Below are 27,132 nucleotides of genomic sequence, written 5' to 3'. Positions count from 1 at the left end.
AGTAATAAATGTTATTTGCAGTTAACAATTTTCTTTTTTCTTTATTACAATATTTATGGCAAGACTAGGTATAGATAGCTCTTTATATTCCGAGAGCGGTGATACATCTTCACGTGTTAATACAATATAATTGAACGGTTGCAATTTTGGAGTTAAACAATTATAATACAAATTTTTATACGAATTCACAAGAAAACTACATGGCCAAGAGGAAAATCCACGTCTGTACCAAATTCGTTACTCATTGTTGACTATTCCATATTTCTTGTTATACGGGACGTCCCCACAGTTATGTTTATATTAAAGGTGATAATTAATCCGTTGACTCATTACGGTAAAGTAGACTTGTGAAATATCCAAATTGAATGAATGTTTTTAGCACCAAACATAGGTAAAGGTATATTTTGGTCTTATGACTACTATACAACAGATTACCAAATAGTTACTTCGTAATACAAAATGCTGCAAGTTGTAAAATGTTTTAATAAAATCGCATTTTTTGTACAGAGTATTATAGTGTTTATTGCATTTTAATGTATTGTTTTCATCTGTTTAAAAAGGGATAGAATAATTATTTAACAATAATTTAATAAATTAAGATTATTATTAGTTACGTATTACTTCAAGGAGTCATAAGTTTAATGGGAAATTATAATTAATCATAAATAAATAAATAAATAAATAAATAAATAAATAATCACCGTCTCTAAGGGTGTGTGGTGTCGATGTGTTTTCTGCAGTTAATGTAGTTTTCGGTGGCCTATTTCCTTTTCCTCAACCGTCCCAGTCCATTCCTTCTTTCATGTCATGAATCCGTTCCTTTTCCCTTATCCACTAAAAGTGGGAAGCGCATTCGCAGAGGCACTACCTTTGCGAATGTTCATGGGCGGTGGTGATCGTTTACCATCAGGCCAACCACCAGCTCAGTTGCCCGCTATGATATAAAAAAAAGTTTTAGGTAATGCTATACTTGTTGTGTGAAGTGCTAGCGTGTATAATGTATAATAATAATATGTAAGCTTATGTATACGATGGATAATGAATGTGTCGGTTTGTGTATGTAGGTTTATCTATACGTAGGGGTGCGGTGCGGGTAGACTCACGTCGAACAGCAGGTGCGTGTAGTAGGCGGCGGGCGCGGCCGCGTCGGCGTCGCGCGCGCGCAGCACGAAGCGCGCCACCACGTGCACGCACGACACGCACGCCAGCGCGCACTGCGCACAGACAGATAACTTGCATTTTACATTTTAGCTGGCAAAATGCTGGTTGCCGTTCAAGAATGTACTTAGCAATTTTGAAATATTTTTTAACCGACTTTAAAAAAGGGAGGAGTTCATCAATTGCACTGTATTTTTTGTTGTGTGATTTACATGTTTTTTTCTTTCACTTCTAAGTTGGTATCGCCATGTGGTCCTATTAAAATTGAGTCTAGGTTTGATAAAAATAAGTATAGATTAATACAATGGTTCTCGCAAAGCTCATCACTACGCACGCACCTCGGCCGCCATGAAGGCGAAGGTGTCGCGGCCGGCGGGCAGCCCCCAGCGCACGGCGGCGGCGAGCAGCGCGCCGCCCGCCAGCAGGATGCCCGCCAGCAGCGCCAGCAGGCGCCCGTGCGCCCAGCGCGACACGTTCGGCGACGACGACAGCTGCCATGCGAATACGGATATTCATCATTTAATTAATATGCATCCTCATTTGTCGTAAAATGACATGCAACTCAGAAATTCGATCATTAATTTTGGTAATTTACACATTACTGAAAAATATAAATAAACGTAACATTATCGCGTTATAAATATCAAGAAAATTTAATTTATCTAAAACAGTAATAATAATTTGAGCAGTGGTGGCTCAGTGGTGAGAACCTCGGACTTTAAAATCGATAGGTCGGGGTTCGAGACCGGGCGAGCGTGCAGGAAATAAATTGATTTTTCAATTTATCTGTGCATGTTGATAACATCACCACTGCTTAAAACGGTGAAGGAAAACATCGTGAGGAAACCGGCATGTCCGAGAATCAAAAAGTTCGACGACATGTGACATCTGCCAACCCGCACTTGGCCAGCGTGGTGGATTATGGCCTGAACCCTCATAGGAGGCCTGTGTCCCAGCAGTGGGAACATATATGGGCTGATGATGATGAGTAATAATAATTTACTGGAACAAAGTAAAATCAAATCACATAAAATTAACTTAGCTCATAATAACAGAATATAAAATAATGTTACCACAGCTCATACCTAAGTATTATTAAACAATAAAATCAATAACCTTGAAAGTTATAGAACACTGTGCCAAATATTCCCTTCAAACTCGATAAATTAACTTTTCCAATTCCTACTATTGTACAAAAACATTTAGAGAAGTCTTTATAACAATGCAATACCTACCCATTCAGAAATGTAATATATTCCTACGGCTAGAGGATATTACAAGGATAAAAGCTGCATTTTACTTTCATTAATGTCCAAATTTGCCTGAATGAGATTAACGAGACGATTACAAAATACATATAAGTTTTAACTAGTGGTCCGCTCCGGCTTCGTCCATGGTACATTTATTTACTATTACCTAACTCTATATCTACCCTATTAACTATTATCAACCCTATATCACATGGGGTCGAACGGTGAATGAATTTCTTAAATCGGTTCAAGGAACCTACTCCAGGCATTATCGAGATGTAAAAAACTAAGACAGCGAACGATTGTGACATGGTTTTAAATTAAACACTTCAATCTGTTTCGATAATTCCAATCAATTATCTGGATATGTAAAACTAGGTTTGGTTGCAAAGTAATAATCCATGATCGAGGTTAGTTAGACTGTGTATCGTTTATAGAATTTCTTCACTAATGTCTTGTAAATCATCGCCGAATTTTATATAAACTGAAAGAACTACTTAGCCATCGCGCTGTTTTTCTTATATTACTTCAATATAATACGGTTTGTTACTTTAAATTTCAGATTATCATCATTGGGCTAGAAATGTACCATGTAACTTATAGTCGACTTCAGTTATTCATCACCTAAATGAGATAATAAAAACAGACGTTTTATGTACATTGTGCTAAGTTTCTTGCACAAAGCATGACTCGATAATTTTTTTCCATTGATCACGTTTAAGCAAAACGTTCCTACAATCATTAGCATTTTTTATTTATTTAATTGTTTTTTAATTCTATATTTATATGCAATAATCACGTGTTCAAAATTTTCCATTCATTCAATATGAAATACCTGTTCGCCCAGTGCTTGAAAATACCTCTAGTCATCTCTGGAAACATTACATCGCGAATATACTAATATTACTCGTATAAAGGAAGGCAAAATCTACAAACACCTTTCAAGACATCAAGTAACGATACGTTTTGAGTTTTGACGCTAAAACACCCGTGCAAGAAGAAAAATAACACAAACAGTTTACGAAGGAGAGGTAAAGCGCGAGTGAATGGAATCCTAGCTCGGCCAGGCTGTCGGACGGGTCTACGTGACCTAGACAACGAATGCCGTTTAGTTAATATTATTATCATAATAACATAACAACACGTGGCCAATGCTCAATTTTAAATCTCATGATGTATATCGCAATAGTTTTTGAATTCGTGAATCATCGCCTTAGTAATAAAAATATAATGCCAATTTATAACATGCTCCTTCTGTATTTTTTCATAATTATTCAACTGTACAACCGAAAGCAAACAGCTTGTTCCTCATGTATTGTAATTAAAGAAACTCGCAAGGTTAATCAATTTAACATATATAAACTAAATAATCGATAAAAAGGAAGTAATTCTGATATTTAAATAGTCCTTGAGCAATCTGAATTTTTTCCATATAACTGGGCAAACCTGTTCCGTATTTTCGTTAAATATTTAATTTTAACCAACGTCTCAGACAATTTAAACAACATTATAATATTATATTATGGGTATAATCATGTGTATGACATTAAGATCTACTTTAATGAACTTTACAGTAGGTAAAAGACAATATTATGAATAATACATAATTTACTCAATTTAATAGGGAAAGACATATTTCCATAACAACATCAATGACGCAAAACAACAATTAGGCGTTCCATAATTATCTATTAACATTTATGCAAATTGCACGAGAATCATCAATAAAAAGACATCAGAATAGTATTGAACCAATGCGACCGATGCAAAGTACCATTCTTATACTAAAAGTTAAAATAATCGAAGTAATGGAACGCTCATTGTAGGAAAATTCCTCATTCAGAACAAACATAACCGATCTAGCGATCAAACAGAAACGTTTAAAACATCTTAACCAAGACCGTTGGCATATTTCGCATAATAAGCGAGCTTTGTAATTAACGCCCTTGTTTCGTCTGATTATCGTTCCGTTTTGTAAAATTATTCGTACGATTACGATCACATTATCATCATTATCCACATCATTTATCTGAAGATACCTTTAATCTCGTTTATCAATTATTACTTCTGATCTCATAGATCATGCGATGACATTATTTTGTGTTTTTTGTGTACTACTGATAAACATAACAATGTTTATCAGTAGTACCTAGCGATATTTAAGAGATATTTTCGGTACCTAATGGCAGGTATTATGTCCGATATGCTATCATCTGAATATGTATTGACTGTCTGTAGCACCTGATAATATAAAGATATTTAATTTTTAGTTTTATAGCATTGAAATGCTTTATAAATGAAAAATTTTGAAAGAATAGAAAAAATTTGATCACGAGGCAGGATACGAACCTGCGTATCTTGCCTAACCGTAGCAATCTTGCCCCGTGATCAAATTTTTTCTATTCTTTCAAAATTTCTCAATATAAAGATATGTTTATTTTCATCACATCGTGTTGTAACATTCTGCGCGTTTTATTTTTCTTGTATTGCGACCAATTTTTTTATAAAATCAGGAGCAATAATGACGCTTTTTATAAAAGATCAACCCATATATATTACTCCAATCTTATTTACATATGTATTATGGGATAAGTTTTGACGATGTGTATTCATAGTCATGTTAATTATTGTCAGTTTTCTGTACTCATTATAAACATTACGTTTCTTAATATTTGCAACAGTCATACACACGATAAATTATAAGGTAACCATAATATCATGTTATTTTGTTCTTATTATATAGCAGTGGTCTTGTGCCCGGAAATGTAAGTTAAATAATTTAAAGTCTTATGTTATTTTTAGCGCCGGTTACAGACAGTTTATAAGTAATGTATACATCACTTGTCTGGGGTCCACAACCCAAGCTTTGCGTCGCGGCCTAGACGCCGTATACAATAACAATAAAAACGTACTTATAATAGATTGAATCCTTCTACCGATACACCAACCCACACTCACATATTCGAAGCGGTCCTTGCACAGCTGCGTGAGCAGCAGCAGCGAGCCGACGAGCGTGAACCAGCTGCACCACATGAGCACCTCGTCCATGTACTGCACGTTGAGCACGCCGAACACGAAAATGAACTTGTAGAACACGTAGTTCCAGAACTTGTCCTTGACGCGCTGCGCCTCCGACACGCGCAGCCGCCCGAACACCGCGCGCTGCACCGCGTACCCCACCAGCGCCAGCGTGCAGTACGCCATGTTGATCAGGGTCTGCAACCGACGGAGGTAGATCAAATTTTATTATTGATCAGGATCGGCAGGACATGGGGATGGATCAAATTTTATTACTTCGGATTCATATAGAACAGGGTCTGTAAGATATAGGGATGGAAGAGCATTTATTATTTTAGATTCATGTTGATCAAGATCGGCAAGACTCGGGAACGGATAAGGATCTATTACTTTAGAATCTAGATTCACTGTGATGGATAAGTATTTAATACTTGAAATATTACTGGAAGAGTATGTACTCTGCGTAGATCAGCGTCTGTAAGAACTGAGGACTATTGTGGTTGGTTGATTGTATTTACAACAAGATGTTTTCAATTCGGGTAATTAGTTAAAATAAAAGAAGAATTTGTTCTAGAAAATTTGCTAATTTTGAAATATTTTTGAATACCTAGAATAAAAATGTAAAATGAAATTGAACTTTTAAATATCTGTGTATCAAATAACATCAACTTTATTAGTAGGAAGAAGTAAAATAAGAAAACAATGAATTTAACAGATATGTTTATACAGACAAAGCATTACGATGTAAACTCTGGACCCATAATGATAGACATAATATTTTAGGTTTTCTTGTAATGCATCAAAAGCATTATATAAATGCAACAAGAAGTATGAGTAGGTTTATTATGAATAGATAACTCTTAATATATATTATAAAACGCACAGCCAATAGGTACTATTGGACTGGAATTTGGCATGCAGATAGCCACTATAAAGTAGGCATCCACTAATAAACGATTCCGATGAATTCTACCCCCAAGGGAATAAAATAGGGGATGAGAAACTGTACCATGAAAATTTATTTTCACCATGCGGGCGAAGTTGCGGGCAATAGCTAGTGTAATATAAATGTCTAACAGAAATTCATTAAAAGGTCACTTAAATTATAACAACCGGCCTTGTACCACAAAAATTTAATTGTGTTTATTATCACAGTGTATATTAAACACATTAATTAATTCAATCTACAAGATGCGCGGATAGACTTAAAAAAAAATACATATTTTTTATATATTTAACGTCTTAACGACCGAAATTTACTAGGTATGACTCACAAGTTTAAGATATTTATAATGTGTCTGGTGGTCCCACTTGCTCGTACTGTATACATAAGGAAATTATTGAATTCAGGCGATCTTAAACAGGATAATAAGATAAATCCTTTTAAATTATAATTTATTAATAATATGTTTTGTCACCGATCCTTTATAAGTGCAAAAAGTTTCAATTAAATCCGTCCGTTTAAAGTGGGTTAAAAGAGTCTTTAGGAGTCGGTTACACACAGACAAACAGTTGATACTTGAAACTAATACAATAATAATAATATAAGCCTTTATTTATTCCTTACTTATATCTAATTACAATTTTATGATGGTTGTTAGTATGGTTAGTATTGACAAAATCTATTATTAAATTTATTTTTAATAATAGAAACTAATATAAGCGTGTTGAAATGGAAATTTAAATTGATTTTGTAAAATGGAATTGATTATTTTAGTAATGATCAAAACCGATGACAATTTTTATTTATTCATTTAAGTATACAAAATCCTTTTTAAGATAATGAAATAGGAAAATAACATCGCAGGAGCAGCCCCTAACAACTGTCGCCTCATTCAATTTCTTACGGAAGTCGCTTGATAGGTGATGTTTTTTTACAAACTTTGTCAATAAATAAAATATTTATTCTATTCATGAATTAGATATTCAAGGTTGACACGTAAGTTCACGTGGGCCGCATCGTGCGTCTTTACACTACAAATATTCAATTTCAGGATTAACAAAGTGTTGCATCACATTGTTACTGAACCACAATGATGCAATGTGTGGACTAAGCCCTATCTATTTTGTTCACGTTTTCACTGCAATTTCGTGTTGAACGCACGATAGCCGAATGCTTTTAATGTTATTTTTAATTTTGTGGATTTTCTTTCAAAGCACACATCAACGATGTTTTTTGTCTTTTAGTATTTTAAAATAATAAATCATTTTTTGAAAAACATGTTTTTTCTCTTTGTTAATTTCATTTACACAGTACGTAGGTATTGCAAAATTCCACTTTACAAATACAGCAATTACATTCCGAATCACGAGTTCCAACGTCTCATACATACAATACTGAAATGGCTGGCGGGCGTACCGGCTCTCATTAATTACCCTCAGCTGATCAAAGCGGTGTGCAAGTAATTGTCACGCACGCATCACCGAGCGAAACGAGCCTGCAGACTTGAAGCAAGTTCATTTGACGACACAATTAAACAATGCACCCCGTTATTCGTTTGAAGCGAGATCCGCCTTTTCGAAGCAAATTAAAAAATCGTGTATAAATGACGCTAACAAACACAGTTAGTACTTACTAATATACCTTTTTATATATATACTTATATACCTTTTTAGGACGCTGGGGTAAAGAAACACGAGCTAAGCCTATTTATACACTTCGCTGCCGAGGCGTTGGGGTGAAGGTCAAAGTTCGAAAGTCTTCTCCCACGCAGAAAGCGTCATAACGTCATCAATTATAAATAGAATAGTCACCATTTAATCGCAAACATTTCTTGCGAGTATTGTGCAGCTTATAAGCAATTGATAAATGTACTTGAAATCGAGTTGGGTGAGAAGATATGGGCAGGAACAATAAAAGTGAATTATTCGGCATTGTTCGACCGTACAGAATGGCGAGCGATTGTTAGCCGACGGGCTTACCGCAGCCGTCTCATACTATTGATTCCGATATGGTGCTCAGTCCGCCTGCGGACTGCATAATAGTTTGTCTTTGTGTTTGGCAAGATTGGCAAGAGATATACGATTTATTCGTTAAGATAAGTTCTACTGCGAGCGAAATAGTCTACGTTTAGAAAAGAGAAGAGATTAACAAATCTCTTTATGCTAAAAAAAAACATAATGCTTCAACACTATTCCACTTGACTGACTGAGACTTCAGTTAAATTAAGCAGTCAATTACAGTCCGCGAGGCAAAAGCTGAGCTTTGTTTTTGTCTGAGCGTATATAGTGTAGATGAGATGACGGCTTATAGCGCGGAGCATCCTTTGATTGGTTATACCGGTTTATATAGTTCTATGTCTAACGGCTTGAGGCGCGACGCTTGAAGTCGGTGGTTTCTCGATGTCTTTAGGCGGTCACTCACACATATGCAAAACTCAGCTTACGCCTCGCAAAATGTACCCCACTATTGATTCCAAATATTCAAATTTGAATAATAAATTACATAGAAAGAAAAACAACATTTATTGCATATCAATATTTCTGATAATAACACGTATGTAATATAATACATAATCGTGTGTACATAATAATGTAAGCCGGAAAGGATATTACAAAACTATTACGTCTAACATTACAAGAAACTTCAAAATGATTGCCGATAAGATTACAATGAAACTCGTATCTCACCGAGCTTATGTGAAATTATAATTAAGAATTAAAGTAGACAACGTGTGAATGTCACGTAATAGACATAAAATTATCTACAGTTATATATAATCCCAGTATAATATTCAGCTTTGTAAGTGCCGTATATCCATGACCTAAGACAGGCGAATAAACAAAAGTATTCTTCCGCCCATGTTTTCGAGTGCATACGAGTCACGTTCGCATCAATTTCACCCAAACATATTTTTACATATTGGTATTTATTAAATAAAACCAACAACGGTATGGAAAACGTAGCCCTAAAATTCTAAGAGATAAGACTCTCGACTCGTAATGTACAAAATACCAGACGTAAATCAAACTTCCTACAACTAGTGTACATTACATGATCAAATTGTTACTGGCGCAGATTGCACAACGCTGGTTAGTACTGGACGGCATTCGTTCCAGTTCCCAGTGATATTCGACTTCAGCTACATTCGCAAATAGGGCAGAGACCACGCCCGCGTCCCATGACGCGTTAGGTCAAGTGGGCAATTTGCTAAATTTCTTGGTGCGTTCTTTAAGTAAGTGCTTATATGTATTAGACAAACATTATAGAACCATGAGAAATTTTTTCTCGTGCCTCGTGATCAAATTTTTTCTATTCTTTCAAAATTTCTCATTTATAAAGCATTTCAATGCTATAAAACTAAAAATTAAATTATAGAACCATGTTATTTGTAGGTGATATTTCGTGTGTAATATTAAATACAACTAGTTTCTAAACTCAACTGTATATCAATTTAAGAGGTTGACTTGTAGATGATTAAATATAGACTTGAAATATTTTAAATAATTTCTAAAATGATCCATGTTATACATCTTATTTGTTAAATTGATTATCGTAATGAGCATTCCTACTGTTGAAAGTAATATAATATGAATTCAATGCTTTCAATTTTACTCATACACTAAAGCATCGCTAAGTGAATGACTAGCTGATTCGGCGAACTTCACATCAAATAGTAGTTTCGTAAATTTTCGCGGTACTTTTTTCATTGTAAATTAAGTATTAAGTTTTTGTTCTTATCCTGTGTCAATGTCATAAACAGTTTTTACGTTATTTAAAAATAAATAATAGTATTTCAGTTAAAGTAATAGGAATTTATATTGTTGCTTCTCAAATTAGATAACCAGGCGGAGTCGCATCCAACATTGTAAATAAATTCAATGTTATTAGCGGACGTAAATAGTAAACACAACATCGAACGTATAAATAGCTCGCAGCTGAACAACATTCATGTTTTCCTACTTTTTAAAAATTCAATTATATCCCGTAACAAATTTGTCATAGTGATTTAAAATATAAGGTACAGTCAGGGGTTTCTCATATTATGTCAGAGCGAGCAACCGAACTGTTCGTCTGATGGCAAGAGATTAACCACTCATGTGCAGAAAAGAACCTCTAAAATTGCGTTTCCTAGTTTTAAGGGATAAAGGATAAGGAAAGGACGATGGAAATAAAAGAATGGATTAGAAAAGCAATGAACAATTTGCAGTTCTACAATACAAATTACATGGATCTTACAAATTATAAGATTTATCCTTAATCGAATTCTTGGCGTTTTTTGTGAAATTTGCTTTAAATAGTGAATGTAGAATGTACGGTAGCAAAAACAGCTTGTCATCTGAAATTTCACAAAAATAAAAGACATCAAAAATACACAATGTTCCATAAATCTAAAGTAGAATCTCTCCCATCTTCACCACCTAGAAAGTATACAATTACTGGGCATAAACAATTCTATCGAATCGTCAACACAACGTAACGAATGTCAAGGACGCTGCGTCGGAACCGTGCCAACTACGTGCTGAGACTCAACAAGACACCATCATTCACAACGAAACCCAAGTTAGGCGATTAGCGCACTGCCACGTACTACGCAGCGTTGCGCGTGAATGCGTTTTTTAACATCGCTTGTATATCTGCGTTGATATACAAACCGTGCACAAATGTATCCACGCGTTTCGATTCAAATTACGTGCCTCCAGACAGAGCGCAACGATTGTAATGCTACACCGAGTCCCGCAACGCCGTGAGTGATTTAGGAAGAGTGGCGAATGGCTTTCGACTACATAAATCACAGCCGTGAATCTACAAAACGCAACTACGCGCGTAAGTGCGTAAAAAGCCCGCACGGTGACGCACATCAGCACTCACGCAAGTACGCGCGTTGGTGCGTTGACACGCAACATGCAGCGTGATGCGTAGCAGTGTGATGATAGCCTTATGTCGTAAACGCTGACTCACTGACCATCGCCATGCTACAATAATGGACACTGATGAGAGTCGGAACAACAGACAATACCGGTCGACCGCAAGCACCTACCGGGCCATACATGGGCGACCAACAAACACGCCCTAAAGGTTGAAATAACAATGTTGTATTAATAAATCTCAACGATCACAATCTGTGTTATAAATAATATATATGGCTGATATGTATGATTGATTCACGATGTAAGTAATTATTCCGTGGTTCCATTTACAAGATGCTCATCACGGTTACTTTGGTCAAAATAACATTAATTTTTGTCATTGAAAAATTTGAGACGAACATAACTCAAAACTAAAACCAGACCATGGACTATGTATGCAATTGGGGCATTTATAAAGGAAACGGAGGCTTCTCCTTGATCCTTTTCTTTAGCTTCCTAGTCTTTTCCTTTATTAAATTCCTCCTTTACTTCTTTATCAATTGAAATTTATTATGTTTTAACGATTCCATGTCTAAGATAGCTATAAATACGACGAGATTTTTTTTCTATTTCAATATTGTAGGTATATGTGTTCATAACATATACGAACAACATGGTCATCTCGATACCTTTTTTAAAATAAAACAATTGATCTTTAAAGATATGATAATATTTAATAATAGATAAAACAAGAAAAGTTGTTCAAATAGAAACCAAGCTTATCTACACTGTATCAAACAATTCGTGTGAAGGTCAAAGACCACTCAAGAAGTCAATTCGTCTGAATTTTGAAAGTTTTATTTGACCTTTCTATAATTCCTTCTATTTTAATTACTCAATTTATATAAGCAATGAATATAAATCACATTATTTTTTTCTTCTTTTCCCAACAGTTATAAAGCCTTTTGTTTGCTATCTTAGCAAAAGACGGTGGAACATTTATTTTTTACGACGTTCGCTTTATAATAGTGGAAACATTTTAACACATGAGTATAATATTTAGTTTTTTATTGAAAAATATAAATATTCAAAAATTTAACTCAAAATACGTGTAATATTTTTCCGTGGGAGAATTAGTTTTCCCGACCCACACCTACATAATTCATTATCAACATACATATTTTATACAAGTATGCGTTTTACTTACCAACTTAACGTTATATAATATAGATATATATATAGAAAGATATATCTATAACGAATATAAAGAAAGATTTTTAAATACAATTCTAGTTATCACTTTATCACGTTCAATTTTAAATTCACTCGATATAATATTTAGTCATGATTGGCGGCAAAACAACGAATATTCATATATTTTATTACAATGACGTATTCTAAAGAACAATGGCAAGCTCCCATACAACATTTTACCTGAGATCGATTTGAAGCGTCTATCTATAAAAAAATATGAAAAATATAGAGGTTCTATTACTCAAACAAAATCTATAAGAATTTTTATGATTGAAGGTCACAAAAAAAAAAGATATCAACATTTTTATATTTTGAGGTTAGGTTTTAAAAATCAACAAGATGGACATATGCAAAAGTGTCTAAGATAAATAATTTATTGAAATTATCTACACTAATATTATAGAAAAGATTTGATGTTTTGTTTTAATTGAATAGGTTCCGAAAGTACTGGACCGCTTTGAAAATTCTTTTACCATTGAAATCCTATGGAGGCCATTCATCCAGGAACATAGGCCATCCTCTACGAGATGGAGGCATTTTCATGTACCTATTAACACACTTGCTTTGCTAAAAAGGAATGTGCTTAATAAAACAATTGTATATATTTTTAACCATTTATTCATTTTCTCTGATAACTATATTCTCCAAAAAGTCTGCTGGTGCTGATATATTGTGCTGATATCTAGTCCAACCTAGGTACCATACAAGTGTCATCACGTGTGCACAACAACCTACAGTACGCCGACCAACTAAACAATTACAGCAGTATTCCACTATTGCTGATCTGCCAGATATATTGTTATCTATTAAAATATAACCATAGTAGATCTTCCTCGATATGTGCCGTGATTTTATTTTACCTCTTATTAAAATAGTTTCATCACTTCCTCGTAAATTATAATCAGAGGAATCAATGTTTTCACTGAATACTTCAATCTTATATCCACCATTGCCATGGGAACGTTTATGCTCGCCATAGTATGAGCGAGCTTGACGTATTTGATACGTTCCCAAGGCGAATAAAAATAAGTCTCTATATTCTAATATAGGAAAGGCCATAACATTATTTCGGTCAGAACTAAAGATAATTCAACAAAAACTGCGAGAATACCAAGAACACGTACGAGCTTTTCAAAAAGAAAAGCTGTTACTTATATTTTCCAGTATTTTAAATTCCTGTAATGTCAACAGTCAAGTCAACGTACGATCGGATATAATAATATTATCATTCAGTGTTGCTATTACATTATCTAATAATTACTTCTGACTCATTAAATTATAATTATTTTAATTAAATAATTCATTAAATCACTTTTTTACATCTAAAAATATCATTTAAATATATATATATATATATATATATGTTTTTACTAGAGATATTGGTTTAAAAAGAATTTTACTAACTTAACGCAATTTTTTTTAAGGGTAACTCCAGTAATGACTAAAAACCAAATAATCGAGTACCGGAAATGAATGCATTCAATAAACAGTTTATTATTTTATATAATTTTACGTCGGCTTTAACACTTCAAACTAAAACCGTATAAAAAACAAACTAATTGTATTAGTAAGTTTTTCATAAGTCACGTTTCTAGACGCTGCTTAAACATTTCAGGTATAATCTTGCCATTGTTCTTTGAAACAGTTATTTTTATTATCCGTGGCCAAATACAGAAATTGTGTCGTTTTAATATAATATATAATTTTGTGCCATCAAATGGATATTTATTAATAGTTTTTTTCATTTTTTTTATTTTTTTTATTTAAACTTATGCCAATGATTTGTATTTCTTCGTTTGTACATATATTAAAATTCAACTTGTCAACAGGATCCAGCGATTTGTTTTTGAATAACGTTTTAGGGTACAAAGTGCAGATATGAAGGGTCATTTGAAATGACCGCACAGATAATCGGTCATTTCAGCGTCAATTACAATAATCGATCATCTAATTATGTACATATTATGTGATTATTGTTGAATATCAACAACCAATACTTTATTGATTAATTAAATGCGATAAGAAAGCAAAACAATCGAGACGTTTTATTTCAAACGACTTGCAAGTTCAGTGAACGTGAAATGTATAGAAAAGTGGTAAACATACTGACCCGTACATTTCAGCCTAGGGTTGCCAACTCATTGTATAAATTAAAATATTATTCACCTAACGTAATCTGACACGCATAAACATACGACAAAGTAAAGACTTTAACTGTAGTCTGAAATCCTTCAATATATAGTGTGTCCACATTGGTTTCAGACTCGATAAAAGATCATAGAATCATAGACTGCGCATAAACAGAAAACAGAAAACTCAGAATAAAATTATTAATACATAAGAACAAAATATTATAAACAAAATTTCCATTTTCTGAGTAAATGTTAATATTTATTTCCATTAACTCTATACTAAGTAGTAGGAATAAAGTATTTTCTTTGTCACCTCAATGTGATAATGAAACAGATTGTGTGTCGCAATTGTAACTAACCTTGCACGTGATCTTGGTATTCAATAAACAAAAACAAATAAACGGAGTTGTCTTGGCCACATAGTATATAATCCACATGATAATTTATGCAAGTGTCACTGCAACATCTTAATATTTTTTATATAGGCATATCAGTGATGTACATTATTCCCAATTTGTAGTTATATAAATAGCACAGTAGCCCGTGTTAGTTAAAATAGAAGTGTAGAAAAAAAAGTCACAAGATCATTTCATTCGTATTTTAAGACGTTCCATCAAGGTACCAAGATGATACCTAATAACTAATAACAACATTACAATGTAGATTTGTCGAATATATTATGTTTTAACCTAAAACGCATCGCGGAACATTCCCGTATTCCGTTAGAACAAGGATTTAAAGTTTGACAAAGGCAATATCTGTATTCTTATATCTTTAAAATTACACAAGAAATTTTGATGGAGTGTTTTTTAATAGGTAAAGTAATTCAAGTAAAAGGTATATCTGTAAGAATAAAACCCAATAAACTACTCAGAATTTAGCTTGTGAGTCGAGGACAAAAGCTAGTTTATTTAAAAGCAAGATAATAAAAGTTGGCAGCCCTACAGGCCGCAGTCACCAGTCTCCGCAGACATTGAACCGGGAAGGAAACTCCTGCGCCTTTGCGCAAGACGCAAGTGGACAACATTTGACATTCGATAAATTGCACTTTTCACTTGCCGTCGGTGGAAATTCCATAGGAATTATAATGTTCGCAAATAAATCGACGAGTAATTACAGTTTTTTTAAATGTATAATGATACTAGTTGACCCGGCAAAGTCTGTTCTGCTTTACTCTTATAATTTAGGGGGATGAAAAATAGATGTTGGCCGATTCTCATAGATACCGGATAAGCACAAAAAATTTCATCAAAATCGGTCAAGCCGTATCGGAGGAGTATGGCAACGAAAACTGTGACACGACAATTTTATATATTAGATTACATATCTTATACCTTTAAACGAGCAATTCTTGTGTATATATATATATATATATATATATATATATATATTTGGAATCTCGGAATCGGCTCCAACGATTTTCATGAAATTTAGTATACAGGGGGTTTCGGGGGCGATAAATCAATCTAGCTAGGAATTTTTTTTAGAAAATGTCATATTCGTGTTTTATTCGTGTTTTTTTTTTCCTGACATCTATTGGTGAATAATAATACTATTTTGCTTCGTAGATAGCTGGACAACTGAAATAATGTCATATTCGTGTTTTTTTTTCCTGACATCTATTGGTGAATAATAATACTATTTTGCTTCGTAGATAGTTGGACAACTGAAATAACACATAGGCACTTTTTATACCGATATTCCTACGGGATACGGTTACGCAGCACGCTTACGCGGTTTCAACCGCGGGTCACAGCTAATTTAATAATAATAAAAAGTCAATGTGTCCTCTTATAGGAATTCCTTTTACATATGATAAATCTTTGAGATAACTGGAACATATCAAGCTTCTTAGCTACGTTTCCCTTTTTTCGTTTTCAAATTTATCCACAAACTGAGAACACCTCTCAACTATACTAAAAACTCACGCACTTGAATATCAAACAAAAAAATATAACAATTGCTAAAGCATGTTTAAATTGTAAACTTTTTGTATGAATGTTTCACTAATGACTAGAAACATAAGCTGTTATTCAATCAATGTTGATACGACTCTAAATTATACCCATATAATTTTATGACGCATTTTCCGCTACAAAAAAATCCACTCCGAAACGTGAAACAGGGAAAAGATCACGTGTTACAAGAACCACGAGCACGCCAAAGGAAAAAAAAGACATTGCTTAAGTACCCGATTCCTACATAACCGCACGTCAACCTCGCCCTTGTCCTTAATGGGCCCAACACAACACGCATCATGACTTATTTTTAAACTATTACAGTTCTTCTACACTTGAATAAGTGTTATGTACAGTAGGTATACAAAACTTTTCATTAATATCAAGTCTGTCCCGAAACTTAGAACTTTATTAACACGACAATAGACCTGTTGCATATTTCATATTAATTATACATGCAGATATTTAAATACAAATTTATGTACATTTTTAATTTATGTAAATTAAATACTCAACAAAATTTCAGATCTGAACACTAAAAAACTTAAAGGTTAACAATAAACTAAGTATTTAATAAATTCTAATAGTAAAGAGTTATAACGAACTCAACTGCAATATAAATATAAATTACACATACAGCTAGTGTCCGTGGCATCGAAGCTTCCAAACGGATGGACCGATTTTGAAGCGAATATTTTCATTTTAAAACCCGTTTCCTTAAGGATGTTCTCAGCTATGTTTGTTACAAATCGATTAAAGGTGTCGACTGTCAAGAAGTCTCTTCATCAATTTCAAGGTGACCGACTACACACAAAGGGGGTCGAAGGTTCTTAAAATTATAACTTAAATTATTGTCGTTTTTTTTTTATCTTTCTACAATCTAGGTTCATTCCGCACACATTAACTTTGAAAGAACTTTAACCGGGGTTTTACCTGCACACTTCGTCCAAAACGTATCAGTGGTTTAGGCGTGAAGAATCTACAAACAGAGTAACATTCGTATTTATACCAGTAGTTGAGGTTGCGCGTAAACATCTCCATACTCTATGAAAGCGGACCATTGAGCTACGACACGTGAGAGGGTCGCGTGCCACAAGCCCGCCGGTCGCGTGACGCGTGACGCGTGACGCTGCGGGACCAAATCATGTCACACTGGTTATGGCAACACAAGCGAATCTTCATAATAGCAATAAAACTTTATCATCGACATAATAACTTTAAATTGGACTTGGGCGGAGCTATCGTGGGACAATGTATAATGATTGTTCTAATAATTTATACAATAGTATATATAGACTTAAACAAGATATATTAAACATTGATAATACGAGTTAGATGGTATTAAATTAAAGGTTAAGAGAAGGTAATAACATACGATCTGCCGACACCACTTAGTGGGACAAGGGCAAGGCGAGACGATACTGATTGACGTAGCCTACAAAATTGTTGTTAGTTGTTTCGGATACTGTAAAGTTTATAATTCTAATTAACAACTGATAAAATAACTCTATAAATGATTGCAGTAATCAATAGCAGATAAGAAACCTAGATATAGACAATAATTATTAGTTATTTTAGTCAACGGTTATAACATTTCTGATCAAGTGATAGTCATAAATATTGATATATAAGATAATCCTACAGTTTACAAATATTCAAGAGAAAATCGATCGATCATCGAACAAAATTAGCCAGATAAGAGAAAGCAACATGCGTAAGACCCATCTCGGAGACAGCATTTATCATTGCCCTATTGCACAATAACTTTCACTTACATAACACTCTCATCTACAGTTTTAATAATTGTAAACAACACCTTGTTTACCCAGCGAAGTGTGCACAATGCTCCGAGGCTACAATGTAAGCACTTATTAAAACTTCCCAAATACCACTTGATTACTTTTATCTTTAGTGTGTTTTTGTTATCGTTTATTTTCAACGTTTTTATAGTCACATACGTTTTATTTAAATTTTAAATGTCTACAGAATTATCTATATGTGACATGTCGTTTCATTGTTTATAAAAACTGTCTGTAATATAGGAATATCTGTAGGTATATAATATGTACAACGAAGCGGCCGCCCGGGATCCTATTCGTATTATTATAATTAAAGTTAAACGGATGTAAACGTTACAACTTTTACCTATTAAGAAGTTAATTAAATAAATTAGGATTCTTCTCCAAATACATTGAACTCGGCGCCATTTCTCATCATACAAACATCGTAAATTCATTTGTAAAAAAAGAATCCCATCGAACTAAAATGGCGAGACGATAAGTTGTCATTACGCTACGATGTTTAAAAACACTCGAGCGTGACCTCGAACAGACAAACACATGTCGGGATGGAATATGAACGTAAGCTATTCATTATACAACGGAAAAACATATGCAGATAAATCAAATTTCGCTGTCTATAGCTGTACCCCTTCACTACTTGCGACTAATAATGGGTTGTTGGTCTGTGTCTAACCACTTGTTAGTCTGTGAAATTTCATAATATTGACGTTACAAACTAATTATTTATTCGCTATTTAAATTACGAATTGACGTGAAGATATATAAACTCATGCACAAACAAATTCTACCCGTTTCCTTTACCAATTGAGGTTAAAGCCGAAATGGAGACCTCGGTTAAAATTGCACGACTCGAGGTTATCAAAAACTCCAAAACGTAACGTTCCGCCTTCATGGAATAACATAGAAACTAGTTTTGAAAAACGTTTCAGGGACAATGACAATAATAATGTCAGATAATAATATAATTTATGATATTTTGCCAATAGCCTAATGGCATACATTTATATGAGTATAATTAGCTAGTCTTCTAAGTGCCGATAATGGAAGCGTTGATCGTTTCATATGAAATCACATCTGTTATTACGGGACTCTACCAGTCCTCCGTCGTAGACTTATCCCAGCTAACTCTACCGGTTATACGGTACATATACAGAGGATAATTTATATACTTAATTGCAGATATGGCTCTTATAATATAAATAATAGTATAATAAAAGTAATATCAGCACTTGTGCGCTATCAGCCACGACACGCGTCATCACCTCATATGTAACATTTAAAACAATCAGTAATTTAGGCTACGAATAACTTTATGCGTAGTTTGCTATCCACAAATACAAACAGGTGATTTACACTCGATATAGAAGGAAACATAGACACATAGCTGAGTAGTGGAGTGTTTACTGTAAATAATGATTCATAATTAACAATAAGAGAACGTTAAATACCATTTTTATCGATAAAACTTCCGGAAGTCTACAGAAAATTAAAAAATTGTGCTCCGCAAAATCTGTAGTAGTTTACCTAATAATAATTAATTCAATTGCTTGTCTGGCCTGTCAGTTACTTTTTCGAATTTTAACCGCTAGACAGATTTCTTTACAGACGAAAATTAAGATTGGAAAGAGGAATAAGTGAACTGATTTTAGTATAGGATAAAGCCGTCGTGACATAAATTTCACAAAGGCGAAGCAAAATCTCTTAGGATATTGTGTATTCCAGTATCCACATTGCAGTAGTGGGCAGTTGCGTTATGCCTCTGTTACACTGATCGACCCATCGGTTCTACGCTCACGCGATCACCACTGCACCAAGGAGGCGGCCGAAGTGGTGTCCTACAAATAACTGAGCAAATATTTCCATACCGCTACTCACGATCAAGTTTCGGTAGTTAGGATGGGCAATCCGTTATTATATATACACCGTGGCTGCACTGAGCACATATTATGGCCGATATTTTTACTTTCTCCACCACCGTTACCAAACGAGAGAGATCATTTGAAAGTTGATTTAAGCACCATTTAAAAGAGCGCTTGTTTCTTTGCGCTTTTTCAACTTTCAATATTGTTACTGTTATAAAGTGCAGCCAGCATTTGCAACACCTCCAGAAAGGCACTCAGAAAATTCCCCTTTTGAAGATGTCATCTACTAATATTTAATGAACACGAAAAATGTCGTCGATTCCAGATTTTTCGGCATCATTCAACTCGGTTATATAAGTGGATAACATATTCAAGTTCACGACTATTTGACCATGCAGCGAACCTCGCTGTCACCTTGTAAACCAGTTTACCAAAATTTATTTTTTATAAGCGCTAAAATAGCTAATGGAAAACATTTGCTTTCATAATGTTGCGATAAAAAATCTTTGTATGTATATTAATATATTTTTCAATAAATTATAAAGTGCGCGTTATATTTCGTAAGATGAAAAAAAAAATGTTTATCTATTATCTACTATATAAAAATAAGTCGGGTTTTCCTTCCTGACGCTATAACTCCAGAACGCACGAACCGATTTCCACGGTTTTGCATTCGTTGGAAAGGTCTTGGGCGTCGTGAGGTTTATAGCAAAGAAAATTCCGGAAAAATTTCAACAGAAAAGCGGGAAAAACGAAGCCATCTGGTGGCGAAACGGAGTTCGCGGGGTTTGCTAGTGTGCTATAAATATTATGTGATCCTACAACTTAACTTTCTTTCATTCAATAATGACTTGCAATAATGTTTAGGTAAATTGTTATATAAATAAATGAATACAACCTCATCACGATAATATTAACTATTTTCGTGACTATAACATTTTTATTGTTGTTTTTATTCAATGGATGGTATAACAATATGCTTTCATTGAGGATACCGTAGAAAATGCAATAAAATTTGTTATTACGTAAAATGCTAAGACGGATATGGAGGTCATCGTCTTTTTCCAATTATTTCTAAATTATTTAAGGATCTTGATTTGATATACTTATGAATGAATAAACTTTTGGATAAATGAAGGCTTTATTCTGTATTGTACAATTATGTTTTCCGTTACGTCCGTTCAGTTTACCGCCCGCGGAATCGCTCGCATGGACTGTAAAAATTTCTTGAAAAAAAATACTAGTTTTTTTAGGTCAAAACAATTCCTTATCGCATAACAATTACTCTGTACTACTTAAATACTCCGATAACTGTATTTACGTACATATAATATAAGCATAAATAATAAAAAACAAACTAAACTGTTAACTAAACAATATTTGATCAAAGTAAAAATTATAAAATGACTAGTTGTGTCCCATAGAAAAATCAAACAAAAGCATGCAGTAGAGCTGCAGCTAAAACTATATAATCTATTGCTTAGTATCACTTAACTTTCATATAGCTAAGCCTTTGAATAGTACCATTCTGGTACATTAGCTAGAACACAGCCGAGTTATATCACAATCCATACAATTGCATTGTACTGATTGAACAAATCACCCATACACTCAAACTTTCTTCTTTTATAAATGTTATAAAACAAATATTTAGACTCAAAAGTTTTTTTTTACAAACTTCAAAAAAGGAGGAGATTATCAATTCAATTCTGTTTTTTGTTTTGTATTTGAGGCCACTTATCTTGGGTGAGCTGATTTTTGATTTGAAGGTGGATGCTTCCCCTATGGTCCCTACTAAATTTGATCTAGTTTTGAAATTTTTAACGCGGTTAAGGCGAATTTTAATGCTATTTATTTATTATGTTATTTATCCCACTGTTTCCTTTAATTTCTGAATTGAAATACTAGCATAAAATCAAACAAAACAAGAAAATACTGTTTCTAGCATAATATATATTTATAGATATATTTATAGCTTCAAGTATTGGTGAACATTTGGGGCAATATATGTAACATTTGTTAGGTTAGGTTAGACAGAATAGTAAATATAACTGTTATTAACATTGATATAATATTATTATTCATTAAGTCAGTACAGTCTCCCCATGACCATGCTCGCTGTAAAGTGTTCGAAACGTCGGTTTAATAATATAGTGAATAAATCGTGTTTAGAATCCGTTAAAAAGTTTTTAATCTATATAAAAAGGATATTTTGCTGTGCTGTTCCCTTGCAAATAAATTATTTTATGTGACTTTTTAAATGATTATGAATATGACTTCTTCATAATATTATTGATATCCACAATCTTCAACACATTGTTTTTTGTGATTTCTATGTGAAGTTATAAATGTTTCTATTCTTCTTTATGTATAAAGCACATTTTTAAAATGTACCCTGTTAGTATGTGTCTGGCTGTGGCACAACTTGATGTATGAATTATCAATTATTATACATTTGATTGTTTTCAAAAAAAAAAAAAATGATTAAAATAAAGTACAATCAGCCAAATCATTAAAGATATATTTAAACAAGTTGTGTTCATACAAAAAAAAACAAAAGATCAACGACCATTCAAAACCAACATAAAACCTTGGGAATGGAAATGTTAAAAAAATATTTACACTTTTAATGCATTTTTTTTGTTAAATACAACTCTATTTCCTGTATTGCATATAAAATTTTATAAATTACGAATTTTAGCTTCAGAACCTAGATCTAAGGAATTTAGGTCACCTTGTTTTGAAATCTAATGATAGCATATCAGCTATTTACAATCAAAAACATTGAATAAGGACTGCAAATTAATTTTCAAGTGAATTATGTTAGCTACAGCCAAAGGTCGTGTGAATCCTAAATGCTAGACTTATAAGAATACAATTCAATGTAAACTAATAACAAAATAACAAACTAGATTTAGAAGATTACGTATTTTAAATATTTTTAAAAATTTATAATTTTTGCACTTGCACAAAGTATAAAACATATATTTTATATTATAGTCCTTTATGTACCATAAAGGACTATAATTCTAAATGGGACTAAATGGCATCCCTATGAAAAATATAACAATGATATTTGTTTAAGGAATCCATTTAATAGAAGATTTAAAATGACAATTAAATTGAGCTTTTTGCCTTATTTTGGACATGTCTTATTATTGCTGTAATAATTCATCATCAAAAGATGAAAATTTAACATCAAATATTTAAACTTAACATTGAACATAAATCTATGATTACTTAAATTAACAATGAATAATGATTGAAGTAATTTGTTTGTTATCAAAATGATATCACATGAAAGGATATTAAAAATATTATATTTCATTTAGGTTAGGAAATATTATAAAAAAAATAATTCATAATATACAGATCATTATCACACAACACAAAAAAAAATTACAATATACAAAACCACCTTCAATTTGCCAGAACTAGACCAAATTTAAAGGGAATCACATGGCAGGCACCAGTTTTCAAATAAAAAATATATATTCAATTGAATTGATAATCTCCTCGTTTTTTGAAGTTGGTTGAAAAAGATTCAGTATGCAGGTTGAGACATTCTAATAAAAACAATTATAATGAGGATTAATGCTCATCTATTTATTTTTACAATCACTTGTTATAGTTCATATTATACTAATCAAAGAATATTATTGTTTGCTTTAGTCTCTACTTGGTTATAGTAAATATAATTATTTCAATTATAATTTTTTTTCTATCCTCATATTATTACAATTTTACTCATTATGTGTCTGCCAAGAAACGTAAATAAATATTTCAATTAAAATTAAGATAAAGACACATTGGCATGTTCATCTTGTGCCAACAATGTTTTTCCTCTCTAACCATGAAATGTTTGTAAACAGTTGTCTGTTTTTGCTGTGTAAAAGTGTTTATTACTCACCCACATACACAGTGGTTCTTGCATCATGAATGTCATCACTTCCACGACATGTTCGGTGATGTTCCTCGTCGAGTTGGATTCTAGGGCAGCTGGCACCGCTTCCATCATCTTCATAACATCACTCTCAACAGTTTCCGCCGCCTCCTGCCGCTGCAGGGTTGCATTCGCTCTCCAGTTAGGATCACTAGTGACGTTAACCGCATAATATACAGCCACCGATAGCAGTAAAACACTTCCCGCCGAATAAACCTTGAGATTTGGCAAGGGCAACCTGTCTACGAGTGTCACAGGCATCTTGGACGTTCGACACTAAGAAACTAAAGCACTGAATACGCTAATACTACACTTCTCTTGAATTAAACGCAATGACATTGGATACTGAATAGTATACAAACGATTTTTTATCCAAATAATGCAAGCGCGATACTAACATCACAGTATCGAAAATATAATAAACATCGGTCACGCGTGATTGAAATTGCTAGCGAATAGGTAACTAGATAGGTCGTGCTCAGTGGATGATGTCGTTTATAAGTTTAAGTAGTAGGCGCTATTATAGTGAATTTTTATAGAAATCGAAAATAAGATTATATGACATATGACAGCCTCTGACTTTGACGGTAAATACTTGACACGTCTGTTGTTCGTGGTTTAAGAGTTAGCGAATAGAAATAATGTAAAAATATTATAGCACTTAATTTTTGTTTGGTTTGAACTGATAACTTTTATAGATTTCTAATGGTAAAAGCGGGTGACAATTTTTATTTATATTCTCATTAGCATTCATCTAAATTGTTTAACACATTATAGTTAGTACATCTTCCTATATAATCTATGATGTATATAAAGAAATGACAACTGACAATGACACACTTCACTTAACGTAAAGTTTTGCCACTTGCCAGATGACAACAAATTGTCGCGAATGTCAGTATTAATTAACATTCAATATTATTTCAAATCCTCAATATAAAAGTTTTTATTTAATTAAAGACAATTCAAGAATCACGGAATATTAAAATGACGGAACGAGATTACGCTCCCTTGAGCTCAGCATGCGTTCGAGGGCTTTGCGATAAGGTCTATGAAAAAAGAAAATTTGCTGGAGGAGAAATTGAAAAGTGAGTTTTCTTTTTTATAAATCACCTTATTCTTCTGTATTGAGTGTGAGAATTTTCCGTGAGAATAGAATTCATGATTTAAACTGACGTTCAAATAAAAGGGGCGGTACGTGATTATTAACACTTGTTTACTATTCATCTCATATTCTTTTTAGAATTCATTCTTAGAAACATATATTAAAAAGCAACGACTATTTATATGTCTGTATATGTATGTATAATTTTCTCTAATTAGTACATTTTTCTTTCAGAATGGTCAAAGACTTCAGTGATGCAAATAATACCAACCAGATAAAACGTCTCATCCGTGTATTAGGTCAGGATTTGATGTCATCAACTAACCCAAATGTCAAGAATGGTGCTCTGATGGGACTCTCATCTGTGGCTGTTGGTTTAGGAAAGGTATATTAAAAAAATAGCATTTAATTCCATAAAAAATCATATGGTGATAGACTAGGATGTCATATTAAGATTATATTTTTGTATTATATAACTATACAATCTACTGTAAAAAATATATGTTTTGTTGTTTAATTAATTTCAAGTGGTTAAGTTAATTAGTTATTGAAACACTTTCAGGGTTGTGTATCATATGTTGGAGAGCTGACTCACCCTATAGTGGCCTGTCTCAGTGAGAGTGAAGCTAGAGTGCGTTATGCAGCAGCAGAAGCCCTATTTAATGTGTTGAAAATTGTGCGAGGGGCAGCTTTGCCCTACTTCCCCATCATATTTGATGCCCTGGCGAGACTGGCTGCAGATCCTGAACCGCAGGTGAAACAAGGTGCAGAGTTACTGGATAGATTAGTCAAGGTAAGGATGGACTTTTTGAAATTTATGAAATTCCTAGTGATTCAAATGGAAGATCCATTCAAGGGAGGAAATGAGATTTAAAAAAAAACATCAAAATACCTTTCTGCATTATAATAGAAATATGATAATGTTGTTCAAGTAAATTAGTACAAATAACACAAAAACTTTTACACTGAAATGTGATTTATTCCTAGTAGTAGCTCAGATAGCAAGTAAGCTTTCCAAAAATCAATTCCTGGTTTAATATTTGCTCATTGATATTTTAATAGAATATTCCTGTCTATTTGAAGTTACATTTGTGACTTTATTGAAAATATTACTAGAATTACTAGAATATAAGTCTAGTAGAATATCATGCAGTGAACAAGCAAATATGACTGCAAAACTAGCAATAATGCAGTGAATGTGGCAGGACATAGTGACGGAGAGCGCGTCGTTCTCGGCGGGCGCGTTCGTGCCGCTGGCCCGCGAGCGCATGTACTCGCGCGTGGCGAGCGCGCGCCAGTTCGCGGTGGCGTGGGTGTGCGCGCTCGACGCGGCGCCCGCGCTCGGCCTGCGCGCGCACCTGCCCGACCTGCTCGACCCGCTCTTCACCGTGCTGGACGACCCTAACCCGGAGATACGCCGCATGTATTCGACTTTGTTGACCTTTTCTTTGATTTAGACCAGGCACTCAAGCTTCTGCTTTGTCTGAGGTTAATTGATCACTGCCTCCCATGCACGTTTACTATTTCTTAGTCAATTATTATTTATAGATTTTCTATGATGTAGGTGTGAAGTGCAGCTGAATGAGTTCCTCCGTAGTATCAGGAAGGATCCCTCGCAAGTGGACTTCCAGGCCATGATCAACATACTGATCACACACGCTCAGTCTACTGAAGAACTGCTGCAGGTATGTTATCATTTATGAGTAACATGATGATAAACAGAATCAGAAATAATATTAAAATTTAAGACTACTTAACGGATTTTAAACGAGGCTTAGCTGACGCGTTGAATTAGATGCGTACGTGTGTGTGTGTGTGAGAGCGCAAGTAACGCGTGTGTGTCGGTGGGCAGCTGACGGC

General features: G+C 33.7%; 2 protein-coding genes across 2 annotated transcripts in view; one reads left to right on the top strand and one right to left on the bottom strand.

Moving 5' to 3' along the window:
• Positions 1-24,428, bottom strand: part of LOC119831778 (E3 ubiquitin-protein ligase AMFR-like) — a 37,282-nt gene extending 12,854 nt beyond the window's left edge. Inside the window, exons 1-4 of the mRNA XM_038355279.1 lie at positions 24,135-24,428; positions 5,367-5,624; positions 1,497-1,649; positions 1,104-1,214 (exon numbers count right to left, since the gene is read on the bottom strand). Of these exons, the coding sequence (XP_038211207.1) occupies positions 1,104-1,214; positions 1,497-1,649; positions 5,367-5,624; positions 24,135-24,428 (816 nt within the window). The remainder of the gene's footprint in view (positions 1-1,103; positions 1,215-1,496; positions 1,650-5,366; positions 5,625-24,134) is intronic.
• Positions 24,429-25,023: 595 nt separating this feature from the next.
• LOC119831885 (protein VAC14 homolog) overlaps positions 25,024-27,132 on the top strand; it is an 8,410-nt gene continuing 6,301 nt past the window's right edge. Inside the window, exons 1-5 of the mRNA XM_038355454.1 lie at positions 25,024-25,255; positions 25,507-25,657; positions 25,835-26,065; positions 26,478-26,695; positions 26,837-26,961. Of these exons, the coding sequence (XP_038211382.1) occupies positions 25,155-25,255; positions 25,507-25,657; positions 25,835-26,065; positions 26,478-26,695; positions 26,837-26,961 (826 nt within the window). The 5' untranslated portion in view covers positions 25,024-25,154. The remainder of the gene's footprint in view (positions 25,256-25,506; positions 25,658-25,834; positions 26,066-26,477; positions 26,696-26,836; positions 26,962-27,132) is intronic.

Source organism: Zerene cesonia, chromosome 14, assembly GCF_012273895.1.
Source record: "Zerene cesonia ecotype Mississippi chromosome 14, Zerene_cesonia_1.1, whole genome shotgun sequence".
Taxonomy (NCBI): domain Eukaryota; kingdom Metazoa; phylum Arthropoda; class Insecta; order Lepidoptera; family Pieridae; genus Zerene; species Zerene cesonia.
Note: the sequence above shows the minus strand (reverse complement) of the source record. Positions and strands in the feature narration are given on the sequence as shown.